Genomic DNA, 13405 nt, shown 5'->3' with positions numbered 1-13405 from the left:
CATGCCGGTCATCCACACACGGTCGAAATGGAAGTGTTGGCTCGAAGCTTTGACTGGTGTCCTGGGATAATCAGCAGATTAAGCAGCTCGCCAGGCACTGTTTGGGATGCCAACGTGTCCAAAAGATGCCAGGAGTAGCACCTCTCCATCCTGAGAATGGGCTGCATTGCCCTGGAAAATGATTCATGTGGATTTTGCTGGACCATTCCTGGGCATAAGTTTCTTGGTAGTAGTGGATGCAGCTACAAAGTGGCCAGCAGTGTTGCCATTAGCCTGTACAGCAGCCTTGCACACTGCTGATGCGCTGAGAAGCCTCTTCCCAAGGACTGGTGTTCTGAAACACTTAGTCACTGACAATGGACCACAGTTTGCTGCGGTGCTGAAAGTGAATGGAATAAGACGTACTACATCTGCACTGTGCCACTAAGCTACAATGGCTTGGCAGAAAGATTTGTCTGGAGTCTAAAGAATGCATTGTGGGCAATGTCAGCTAAACATACCAAGACGGAATCAGAAGCTTGCCAATTTCCTCCCTCAAACAAGGAGGTTTGATGTTTTACTCCTGGACAAGCAGTCCTGGTGAGTGACTACAAGAGATGAAAAAAATTAGATACTTGGAAAGATTAAGGATAGAGCTAAACCACTGTCCTAGACAGTGGAGATTATGTCTGATATCTTCAGGAGATGGCACACCAATCAGCTGAGGAGAGCAGGTCAATCATTGGAGAAGAAAGGTGTCCAGAGTTGCCAGAACCACTTCCTGCAGTCCCAGAGTCAACTCCTACAACCACCATGGAGGAGATCCCAGAACCTGAGATTGTTTCACAGCCACAAGTCTCACCTGCCAAGCAGAGTGATCCTCCTTGTCAAGAAATACATTATTCCACCAGGGTAAGAAAGTCCCCACAGCGATTAAATCTTCAGGCCTGAATGGACAGTAAGGTGACTATACAGAGATCTGTACATATTTGAGTTGAGATGCACTCTGTACTGAGTCGGAAGTATAACTAAGTAGGGAGGAATGTGGCGTATTTAATATTTCTGTAATATTGAAATATATTGTTGGATTCAGCATTCTTTATTTGTTTACGTAATTCATTATGGGTTATATGTAAGAAGCACGTGAATGGCATACAGTATGTAACTACAGCACCACATCATATGTCCACACCTCACCAAGAAAAATAAACTAAGTAAACAAATTGTCCTGTGTTTTGCTTTCAATTTATTTCTGGAGTTACAAAACATAACTTGCAGTCTCTTGTGTCCCCTGTGTTTAGTGCTTACCAGCTGACAATGATAATTTTACCTGTCACCTGCAGGCAAAGTCAGAAGTCTATGGGTCTGAACCTCACTCCAGAGACAGGAGTATGTAAAATCCTGCTGCCACTGCTGAACACGTTTTTTGTGATTAAGCTTTATAATTCTTACTTTGACTATATGGTTAGTAAAAAAAAGGGGTCCAATCTTATTAAGCAGTCTATTGCACAATGTTGGAGCTCACAAATACAGCCATTTGTCCACCATCGACCTCCTCCGATCGTTGCTGCCCTTCGGACCCTTGCTCCAAGTCCACCCAGTCTGGCGGTCTACCAACTCTCTTCATTCACGTCTTCTCTCCTCGTCTCTCCCCGGAACAAAAAGACTGTGAAAGTCTCTCTTCCAGACTCACAAGAAAGAACAACAGCATTCCTAACCCCATTATCTCTGGTCATAACCCAAACATTGCTGCTACAGAGAAACCATTACTTTATCAGTGAAACCTTACAGCATGTTACACAGCAGTGAAACCCTATACAGTATGTTACACAAGTCCTTGCAGAAAATACCAGTCTCAGTTTATGCCATTCTTGCTAAGTTCCTGGACCAATTTTAGTCACTAAGAGCAGATAACAAGTTCTTTTTTACTCACTGTGTGTAGGATCTTACCGTGAACAAGTTGGCAGCACATTTCCAAAGTTACAACAGAATCAGGGAATCATTTAATATGGAAACAAGCCAATCCACCCATCATTTCCACACATCATACATGTTAATAGATCATTGAAAATAGAAAAGTATTGAACAGGAAATGACCCTTTGGACAATGTGTTGTGCAAAGTTCATTAAAATAGTAATTGAATGCCTAACTGAACTAATCTCTTCTGCCACACAATGTCCATATCCCTCCACTCCCTGCACATCCATGTGCCTGTCTCATCGGGCCGATTCCACACTTGTGTTTTCTTTTTAGTTTCCACACATTCCCATCTGCACTCCCACCCCCCCAGATATTCAACCATCCATCCACACACTAGGGGCAATCAACCTACCTACTCGCACGCATTTGGGGAACTACAGCACCCGGGGCAACTCACATGGTCTCAGGGAGATTGTGCAAACTCCACACAGTCAGTACCCAAGGCCAGGATTGAGCCCATGATTCTGGAGCTAAGAGGCTCTGGCGCCATTGGCTGCACCCCTGTACTCTCAAATCATTTCACTGGTTTTAAATCTCCCTAAGCCTCAGTGAGGTACTGATAGGTGCTATAAAAATAATTGCTTGCTTCACTTCTTCCCCTGTGGTGGTAATTGAACAAGAGAAGATGTCACAGCTCCCAGCTTCCTATCAGATTGCTATAAAGACGATGGGTGGCAGCTTCTCATGGGTGAGAGTAGATGCGGCTAATACACCTTCCAGAGGAAACAACCAGCCATTTAGGGCCATCACCTTTACTGCCTCTGCAATTGTCAATCATTAATCCCAGTCCTTTTCTGGCCTCTGTGAATTTACCCTCCAATGTTGCTCCAATGATCCTTGAGGAACAGCACCACACCACATCTTCTCTATAGACACACTGACACCTTCCATTTCAGCTAACCACCACTTTATGCTACTGTACATTTCTGCTTCCTTTCCTAAAGTGGTCTGCTGAAATGTTTACTGCCTTCAGAATGTTGATCAAAGGATCATCACCTTGGCTGCTTCTTCCTGGGAACAATCTCCTAGGAGACCAGATTAGACCGGGGGTACATGAAGCGATCCAATGGCCTCAAACAAATGGTCGCAGGATTAACACAGATTTAATGCTTGCATTTTTCCTGCTTTTTTTCCTGTAGGATCTTGAGAAAGTGCTTCAAGGAGAACTCAGTGGATGCTTAGAAAAGACACTAATGGCCATGTTAGATCGGCCTTGCCACTTCGATGCCAAGTTGCTGAACAAAGCAATGAAAGGAGCTGGAACAGATGAAGATATCCTCATCGAGCTTCTCTGCACGAGAGCTAATTCAGTATGTTTAATCCTGAACTATATTATTTAGAGAGTTAACATATTCTGACTTTATTCACTAAAAAAAGTGTAGTGTAAAGGAGATAAAGAAAGATAAATGCTTGCTTTATATGTCACATGTACATAAAACAAATAATGAAATGAGTCATTTACGTCAAATCAAATCAGCAATGTTTGTGCTGGGCAGTCCTGCAAGAGTTACCACCTTCTGGCACCAGCATAGCAGGCTCACCAACTATGACCGTACATCTTTGAAATGTGAGAGGAAACAGGAGCACCTAGCGGGAACCCACACGGTCACGGGGAGAAGGTACAAACACCTTACAAGCAGCGCTGGGAATTGCACCCCAGTCTTACAGCTGGTGCTCTAATGGCATTTCTCCAGCCGCTAAGCTACCACAAAGAGTTGAAGAATTGAATCACGTGACACTGAAGAAGGCAGTTCAGCCCATCCAGTCTGTGCTGTCTCTTTAAATGGTTGTGCTGACATAGTAGAGGGCTCCTCAGAAGACGTTCACGAGAATGATTCCGGGAACGAAAGAGTTACCATATGAGGAGTGTTTGATGGAACTCGCTGGAATTAAGATGAAAGAGGAGGGGAATCTCAATGTGGTTCTTGGTGGACTGCAGATCATAGTCTCTCCTTGGGGTCTTTGCTATTGCTTGCTTGGTGGGTGGTGGGTAGGGACACTTCCTGCTGAGGTAAGTGGAGGAGGGGGAGGGGGCAGGCTTGATGCTTTGCTGCTGCTTGTGTGTGTGTGTGTTGGGGGGAGAGTGGACATTGGCGGTCTAACATTTTACTGTCCTTCATTCTTTGGGGCTCTCTTCTGTTTTCGTGGATGTCTGCGAAGATTAAGAATTTCAGGTTGTATACTGTACACATTCTCTGATATGAAATGGAACCATTGGACTATTGAACCTAACAAATGTTGGTGGGCCAAGATGGAGTGGATGTGGAAAGGATGTTTCCTATAGTGGGGGAGTCAGACTGGACGGCACAGCCTCAGCGTAGAGGAACACCATTTAGAATGGAGATGGGGAGGAATTTCTTTAGCCAGAGGATGGTGAATCTGTGGAATTCGTTACCACAGGTCGCTGTGGAGGCCAGGTCATTGAGTGTACTTAAGGCAGAGGTTGATAGGTTCTTGTTTAGTCAGGGCATGAAAGGTTTCAGGGCGGAGGCTGGAGAATGGAGTTAAGAGGGAAAATGGATAAGCCGTAACAAAGTGGCTGAGCACATTTGATTGGCTAAATGGCCTAATTCTGCTCCTATCTCTTATGGTCTTATGGTCTAATATTTCTGATCAGCATGTGTAGCTATTTACTCATTATAATTTGTTTTTCAGCAAATCATTGCCACAAAAGAAGCATACAAACAAAGTAAGTACTTCTTAACAATAACTAAGTCAATTAATACTCAATCAAAGAGAATGATCACTTATTACTGAATTTATAATAAGAACACAAGGCTACACAAGGTTGTGGCTAATCTACCTCAGTACCATTTCACTGTTGTATCCCTGAATCTCTTGACTTTTTTGTAATCAGTTTCTATTTGAATGAACTCAGTGACTGAGTGAAGAAAATTCTCTTCATCCCATTCCAAACCAGACTACTCTTTACTCTCAGTGCGTGACTGACCCTGGTTCTAGGCTCCTCGTTGAGGCGAAGCATACTCCCTTCATCTAGCCAGTTGAGTACTGTAAGAATTTTCAATGAAACCTCGAGAGTTTTTCAAGTTTTGTTCACTTTCCCCCTCGTGATACGCAGAGAAAGATAGAGAGGGGTATTTGCAAAATGGAGAATCAAGGGAGTTGGGGATCAAACAGGAAAGTGGAGCTGAGATCAGGGTCAGATGGTCATGGCATTACTAAATAGCAGAGTTGGCTTGCATGTCCAATGACAAACTCACTCTCCTGTTTCCTGCTCTGTGTTATTTTCAGAAAGTGGTCTTTTCATTTTCACTTTATTTTATGATTGCTGGTATATTTCTCGTCACTTTATTCCAGCTCCAGTACTCTACAGGAGTAGCTGTGTCAGAGGTGGCCAGCCGAGTATTTCAGGGCTGGCCACAGCTCCCTGTCTCTTTCAGACTGCTCTTCCACTGAACAAAGGCAGACAAATTCCAGATGCCCGAAAGCTCACGGTATAATTTCTGGAAACATCCAATTTATCCTCTTATGTCCCCGCTCTGTAAGGGTTTGCTACATCATCATTTCTTGAAATTGCCATCCCGACTCGACCTCCAGAGAGACCCCACGTTCCAGGAGGTGGTGCGCGGTGTGTGCTTTGAAGGTTCTCCCCGTGATTGTGCTGGACTCCCGCATCCCGAAGACGTGAGGGTTGGTGGGCTCCTTCGCTCCTCCAAATTACCCCTACTGTGTATGTGAGAGTAAAATCTGCGGGGAGGGGTTCGATGGGGATGTGGAGAGAATAAAAACGGGATTAATGTGTGATTGTGTCAGCGATTGATGGCCAACACAGACTTGCGGGGCCGACAGGCCTGTTCCCATGGTGTATGGCCCATGACACAGTGAATGTAATAACCCAGTAAAACTTTATTCTCCGGCCTTTCCAGACAGAAGACCTCCACCTCCTAAAAACGTCTTCCATCTCCCTAATAATGTGTCTGGGAGCCGTTTCAGATGATGGATTACAACATAGAGCTCTGGGAAACTGGTGATTCATTGTACTAAGAGGTTCCCGTACCTGGGGGGAAATTGCCTCAGTTGTCTGGTATCCCACTGCGTCACCCGCAGTGTAGAGCTTACTAACATTGCTGAAGAAGTAACACTAATTTGTCGCTGTTTTATTGCGAATGTGTAGCACAGATATCCTCACTGGGAATGGTTCGTGCTTGCAGTTCTTCAACAGGCCTGCAGGTGGAGAACAATGATCGTGGTTTGCACACTCGCCTCCAAAAACAGGCAGTCAGTCGCACAGAATCGGCAAGGGCTTAATCTTCAGAAAGCGACTTTAAAACCTATCTGTCTCTCTGACTAAACTTTTCATTGCTAATATCTTCTTAAAGTGGTTTGATGTCAACATGACATCCAGTAAGAGCCAAAAGACAATTTACTACATGAAACGTGTCATATGCAAGCTAATTGTGGACGCTTGTGCATTTTATATGTATGTGAGTGCTTGTGTGCTTTTGTGTATGTTTGTGTATTTGTGTGTAGTAAAGTATGTCTGTGTGTGTCTCATAATCATAGAATCATGCAGTGTTGAAACAGGCCATTTGGCCCAACTCGTTTTCACTGACCAGTCAGCATCTTTCCATGTTAATCCCATCTTCCAATATTTGGAACTTAGCATTCCATGTCTAGGCAATGTAAATTTTCTTCCAGACACTTCTCAAATACTGCCAGCAGCCCAGCCTCAACCATTCTCTCGGACAGTGTATTCCAGCTGCGCACTACTCTCTGCAAGAGGAAGACCCCTTCAGATCCTCTCTAAATCCCTTCCTCATTACTCTATATCCTCCAGTTTTATCTACCTCTGATACAGAACCATAGAACACTACAGCACAGTACAGGCCCTTCAGCCCTCCATGTTGTGCCGACCCATATAATCCTTAAAAAAAGTACTAAACCCACATTATCCCATAACCCTCCATTTTTCTTTCATCCATGTTGTGGTAAACTATGTATACCTGTTTGGACACGCCCCCTGATGACTGCTCCTGTGGCTCCTCCCACAGACCCCTGTATAAAGGCGATGGGGGCACTGCTCCTTCCTCAGTCTCTGAGATGTCGTGCTCCCTTTTTGCTGTTAATAAAAGCCTATCGTTCACTTCCAGTCTCCTAGAGTTATTGATGGTGCATCACATGTGCCTGTCCAAGAGGCTCTTAAATACCCCTAATGTTTTAGCCTCCACCACCATCCCTGGCAAGTCATTCCAGGCACTCATGTGAAGCCTTTACTGCAGCCTACCCTCATAACTTTATATAGCTCAATCATGCCCCTCTTAATCTCCTCCACTCAAGGGAGAACCTTAGCTTAGCCTTTCCAGCCTCTCCTCATAATTGACCTTCTCCATCCCAGGATGTGTGTATTGTATGTGTTTTTATGTGTGTGCTTTTGAGTAAGCACATGTGTATATATATATATATATTTTTTGTGTGTGTGTGCGCGCGCGCTTTAAGGTTGCTACATATTGCTTTGGTTTACTCTTCTGGCATTACACATGTCCCTATGTACAAAATCTTTCTCTCCTACACACATGTGCCTGTTTCTGTGTGAGAGAGGAATAAAAAGGGTTTGACCAAGATACATGTGTGATGCCAGGAGAGTAACCTAATGCAATATACAGCACCCTCAACACTGCAAAATATAACAAGGACACTTGCCTGGAAATGATCGAACAAAGGTCTATGCTAAGTTTCAAAAGGAGATGGGAGAACAAAAGCACATGGTCATACAAAAAGGTTTTAAGGAGGAATTGAAAGGAGGAGAAATAGACAGAGAGATGAGGGGGTGTAAGGGGGAGTTCCAGAGCTTAATGACTTGGCATCTGAAGGCACCTAGACTGTCATGTATTTAATATTTACCATAACTAATGTTTGAGTAATCTTGCGTATATATATTGGTTGATTCAACATTCCTGTTCAATTAAATAATTAATTACAGTTTATATGTATAAATATGCGAATTGCATGTGTCATCACACTACCATGTGATTACATGTGCACCTCACTTAAAGTAAACTTAAATTTAGACCCGCATTTTGGACTCCTGAGTCTTTCTTCGAATTAGTTTAATGTTTTGAAGTTACAAAACATAACAGTGACCAATCTTGGAATGATCAAAATTGAAGAAGCAAGAAGCCTGGTTTAAAAACAAAGAGATCTGTGAGAGGGTTGTGGAGCTGGAAGAGATTACAGAGAAAGGGGGTTTGAAACAGACTTGTTGCTTAGCCAGAAGACACAAAATATTGTTCAGATCTACAAGAAATTATTTCCAGTGGTTTCTGCTTTAACATGAACCTGGGCTATTACCTCTCTCCATTACTCTGTGGGAAAACAATCTTGGTCTGGTATTGTTGATACCAGGGATTGTTGGACGCAGTCCACATGTGGGTGGACAATAAAAGCAAACATGATCCTGATCACCATTTCTCCCTCTCACTCTGTATCCATTGTATCAGATTTAGACTCAATATACATGATCAGTCTTATCCCCCTGTTCTGCTGCAGTGTTCCCATGTGATCTGGAAGCTGATGTTCAAAGTGACACTAGTGGAACTCTACAGAAACTGCTGCTCTCATTGCTCGAGGTAAGAAATATTGAAACATTCAACACTCTCTAAAGATGGCAAAAATACTGACAATGATGAAGGCTACTTGTTTAAGTCAATGCTCATATTTATGGAAACTTGATAAATGGACAACTAACAAGCTGGTTCATAAAATCAAACCTTTTTCCTTAGCTAATATGAAACTAATATTCATTTTTACTATTTATCCAAAAACCTTATTTGTAAAGTATGGATTATAGAATAGAAAGAACAATTGATGCAGGAAGAAAGAATGTCATTCAGATCCCTGGGTCCACATTGACGTTTGATGAGAGGTCTCAGTTCCTCCAATTTCCCTGTTGTTTCTAAAATTTCAGCAAACAAGAGATCTGGTCAGATATGACATTAAAACCTAACCTGAACCCAACACTACCATTGCCAATCAGAGCCCACTCTGACCAGACCTAAACCGTTCTAAATCAACCTGGTCAATGACCAATCCAAAGACAAATGATCATGGCCAATCCAAGACCAGCCTAACCACAGCCAATCAAAACCAGACTCAAGTCAAATCCCAACCTACCCAGTCTCCGATCAATCCCAACATGACCCAATCATTGAACAATTCTCTAGTCTAGATTTATGGTCTACATCTTTGGTCTTATAGTCTAATTGAACCTGACTGAGGCTGACTTAAATACAACCCAAACATAGCCAATCCAAAAGCAATCCAACCTGACCACAGTCAGTTGAGAACTACCAGACTTGAAAATGGACAATTCAATCCTAATGCAGCCATGGTCAATCCAGGCCCAACCTGGAACAAGCCAGGCTAGTGCATGCTTTTTCTTCTCATTTGTTATCCAGTTTTCTTTTGGAAGATCCTTTTAATAATGCTTCCATCGCTCATTCGAGCAGAATTGTCCCAAATCACAACAATTGATTGTGTAAAACAAATGTAATTATCTTATTCTCTGGTTGGTCTGACTAATTTAGAAAACAGGGAAGGTTGGTTAGTATGCAAAGGGGAAAAGTAAGTTAAAACTTCAACAGAAGTCAGTCACAGAAGCTGCCTCTGTAACAGAGCTAGCCAGGACAAACCAGCACACCACCAAGAAGAAGCAGCCATGTGATACAAGCAGAAGTTAGGGATCAAAGTTTTGATATATTCACCAAAAGTCGGCCAGTTACTTCCTAAGCAAGGCCTAGGGGGTGGTGATGGTGGGGTGGATACTAAGGAAAGCCTGGTGGGTGTGAGAGATGGAGGCAGAGAATGAGAAGGGGAATGGTTTCAGTCAGATTTTTGTATAAGGTCCCTCTGTTGGTTGTACTGGGTTGTCTACATAATATGTAAGCCAGGGCAGTACAATATGGAGAGCAAGCTGTTGCCCACGTTGCAGACTGCCCCCTTGATGCAGCTGACTCTAAAGGGATGGAAGAGACCAATACAGTTCGGCACCAGCGGCGTCGCAGGAGTTGCCAGTCAGCATTGAAATCAATATAGGAATGTCTTAGGGATTCAAGCTCCAGATTATTCCCTGGGATTTACTACCAAAGCCTTCCCCATGAGTGGGTATAGTCGCAAGGCAGTGGAGGTTTGAGATCAGAGTTTTCCTTCTCCTAGGTGAGCTGCCGACCATGGCAGATGAGCCCCATCTGCCCAAAGTGACTGGTTTTAAGCCGCCAGTAAACCCACCTTTGCCCCTTCTCCTGTCAGTAGGAGCAGTTCTGCTGGGTGTTGTAGCTAAGCCCCATATGAAGGCCCAGAGCTGGACTTGGGTGTCAGAGGCTATTTGAGACGCACACCATTAGGAGCATTCAATAGGTAGAGGGAGCTTATCCCCACTGCCAACCTTAAAGAACCTCAAGAAAGATTTTTGTATGACGGGTATTAAAAGGAGGATTGAAAGATATGTTCAAGACTTGGAATTTGAAAAATATGTGGAGAATCCAGCAGAAAGGAGGTGAATAGGGATAGATTCTCACTTTTCAGAACAGAGGACTGTGTTGAAACAAGTGGATAAGAAATTACTCCTGATTGAAGTTTGACTGAGTGCCTACTTTTCTACAGAATTAGCAGGTATACTCTATACGGTAACAAAATGAATGTAAACTAACATTACACTAGTCTAGGAATAGGAATGTACAGTGAGAAGGAGACCATTCAGCCCAACAATGCTTTACTGGCTATCCAGACCCACACTACTTCCCCATTCTTAGTCCATGGTGGTGTTGGTTACAGCCAGTCAGGTGGACATGTTTAAATATACTGAGGGCTTCTGCCTCCACCATTTCTTCAGGAAATGAGTCCCAGACCCACCCTCAGCTCCCCTTTAAGTCCTTCACCAATCACTCCAAACCTATGCTACCAATTATTAATATCATTTGCCACACAAGTAGTTAGGGTAGGAAGGAAGGCATATGTCATGATTGCCTTCAATAGTTGGGGCATTCAGTGTAGGAGTCAAGAAGTCACAGTGCTGCTACAGTATGTAAAACCTTGTTCGGGCCAAATGCAAATTCCTTTTCTCAAAACTATTGATTTTACCTGAATGCCCCATTAGCAGATGGATGTGGCAGATTTAGAAAGGATGCAGAAGTGGTATAGCAGGATGTGACCCAGTCATGCCTGCCTCTTCATTGGTTCCAAGCCTTCCCCAGTATCGCTCACCAACCCTTCCTCCGCTACATTGATGACTGCATTGGTGCTGTGATGCATGACCAGGAACAGGGTCTGTGGGAGGAGCCACAGGAGCAGTCAGACAGGTATATCTAGTTCACCACATGCTGCTTCACATACCTATGCTGAGCTCGTCAATTTCAGCAACTTTGCCTCCAACTTCTGCCCTGCCCTTAAGTTCACTTGGTCCATTTCTGACACCCCCCTCTGCTTTCTTGATCCCCCTGTCTCCATCTCTGGAGACAAACTGTTAACCGACATATTTTATAAACCTACCAATTCCCATGATTATCCTGACTATTCCTCTTCCCACCCTGTCTCAGTTCCTTCACCTCTGCCACATCTGTTCTCAGGATCCGGCTTTCCTTTCCAGGACATCAGAGATGTCCTCCTTTTTCAAAGAATGGGATTTCCTTTCTTCCACCACTGATATTGCCCTCACCCGCATCTCCTCCATTTCCCGAAAATCAACGCTCACCCCCTCTTCCCGTGGCCTTAACAGTGACAGAGTTCTCACCACCCCATGAGCTCCACGCCTGACACATCATCCTCCGCTCCCTCCAAAGGGATCCTACCACTAAACATATCTTTACACCCCCCCAACCCTACCCACTTTCTGCAGGGGTCATTCCCTCTGTGACTCCCTTCCTCCATGCCTCTCCACTAATCTCCCCCCAGCACTTATTCCTGCAAGTGGCTTAAGTGCTGCACCTGCCCATTCACCTCCTCCCTCACCTCCAGTCCTGAAGAAGGTTCTCAGCCCGAAACATTGACTGTTTCTTCATTTCCATAGCTGCTGCCTGACCTGCTGAGTTCCTCCAGCATTTTGCGCGTGTTACCAGGATGTTGTCTGGATTAGAGGGTGTGAGCTATAAGGAGAGGTTGGACGAAATTGGATTCTTTTCTCTGAAATTTCAGAGGCTGAGGGAGACCTCCGAGAAAAATCATAAAATTATGAGAGGTATAGAGAGGGTGGAATTTGTCTCTGAAGGTCAAACACTAAAGGGTAGAGCTTTAAGTTAAGGTGGAAAGTTTAAAGAAGTGTGAGGCAAGTTTATTTTACACAAGAGTTGCAGTTGTGTGGAACGGCTACTGGGGGTAGTGGAGGAAGCAAGTGCAATGGTCACATTTAAGAGACCTGTAGATGGACACGTGAATACACAGGGAGGGAATGAAGGCATATGCATCACGTACAGGCAAAAGGGATTTAGTTTAATTCAGCATCATGTTCAGCATAGACATTATGGGCCAAAGGGCCTGTCCTATGCTGTGTACTCTATGCCCCATGTTATAAACTTACATTATATTACTCTAGGAGTAGGAATGTGTAGCAATGAAGCCAGTTCACCCCATTGTGCCACTTCCCAGTAATTGCTCTAGGCTAGCCTCATGTGGGTTAGAGTTCATCAGATGTATATGTTTAAATGTGACTTGTGTTTCAACCTCCATCGTTCGTTCAGGAACTGAGTTCCAGACCCTTCCCCACCTGCATATGGTGGGGTGAAAAAATTCCGCCCCCAACTCCCCTTTAAGTCTTTCCAGCGATCACTTTGTTAAGATATTAATAGCTCTGCTACAAGAAATAGATCGTAGAACCATACAGCAAAGAAACAGGCCCATTGGCTCACCAGATCCATACTGACCAACAAACAACCAAATATAGTGGTCCCTTTTACTAACATTTGGTGCTTCCCATTTATACTGTCCAGGCCTTTCATAATCTCCTCCACTTCAATTAAAATTCTCTGTAGCCTCCTCTGCACCAAAAGGAGATCTTGGTCTATTCAAGTTCTCCACAGAGCTAAGATTCAGCAGAATGGGAATCATCACTGTAAATCTCCCCTTCACCTCTGGGACCATGCCAGAATCAAGTGATTCTTGAAAGATCATGACCAATGCATCCGTTATCTCTTCAGCAACCTCTCATAGGACTCTGGGATGTTGTCCATCTGGTCCAGGTGACTTATGCACCTTAAGGCCTTTGAGTTTTCCTTTGTAATACAATGGCACTCACTCCTGCTCTCTGACACTCACAGACCTCTGACACACTACTAGTATCTTCCACAGTGAAGACAGATGCAAAGTACCATTAAGTTCATCTGCCATTTCTTTGCCCCCTATTTCTACCTCACCAGCATCATTTTCCAGTGGTCCAATATCAACTCTCACCTCCCTTTTACTTTTGTCCTCAGATGATATAGAATAGACATGGAAGTC

At 43.9% G+C, this 13405-nt stretch overlaps 1 protein-coding gene across 1 annotated transcript in view; it reads left to right on the top strand.

Moving 5' to 3' along the window:
- The window catches only part of LOC140730265 (annexin A13-like), a 53578-nt gene that overhangs the window by 27134 nt on the left and 13039 nt on the right, over window positions 1–13405 (top strand). The window contains exons 4-6 of the mRNA XM_073050452.1: window positions 3100–3270; window positions 4616–4649; window positions 8468–8547. Of these exons, the coding sequence (XP_072906553.1) occupies window positions 3100–3270; window positions 4616–4649; window positions 8468–8547 (285 nt within the window). The remainder of the gene's footprint in view (window positions 1–3099; window positions 3271–4615; window positions 4650–8467; window positions 8548–13405) is intronic.

The sequence above is a fragment of the Hemitrygon akajei genome, chromosome 1 (assembly GCF_048418815.1).
Source record: "Hemitrygon akajei chromosome 1, sHemAka1.3, whole genome shotgun sequence".
Lineage (NCBI taxonomy): Eukaryota > Metazoa > Chordata > Chondrichthyes > Myliobatiformes > Dasyatidae > Hemitrygon > Hemitrygon akajei.
The sequence above is the reverse complement of the archived record's forward strand: the minus strand, read 5'-3'. Positions and strand labels throughout refer to the sequence as shown.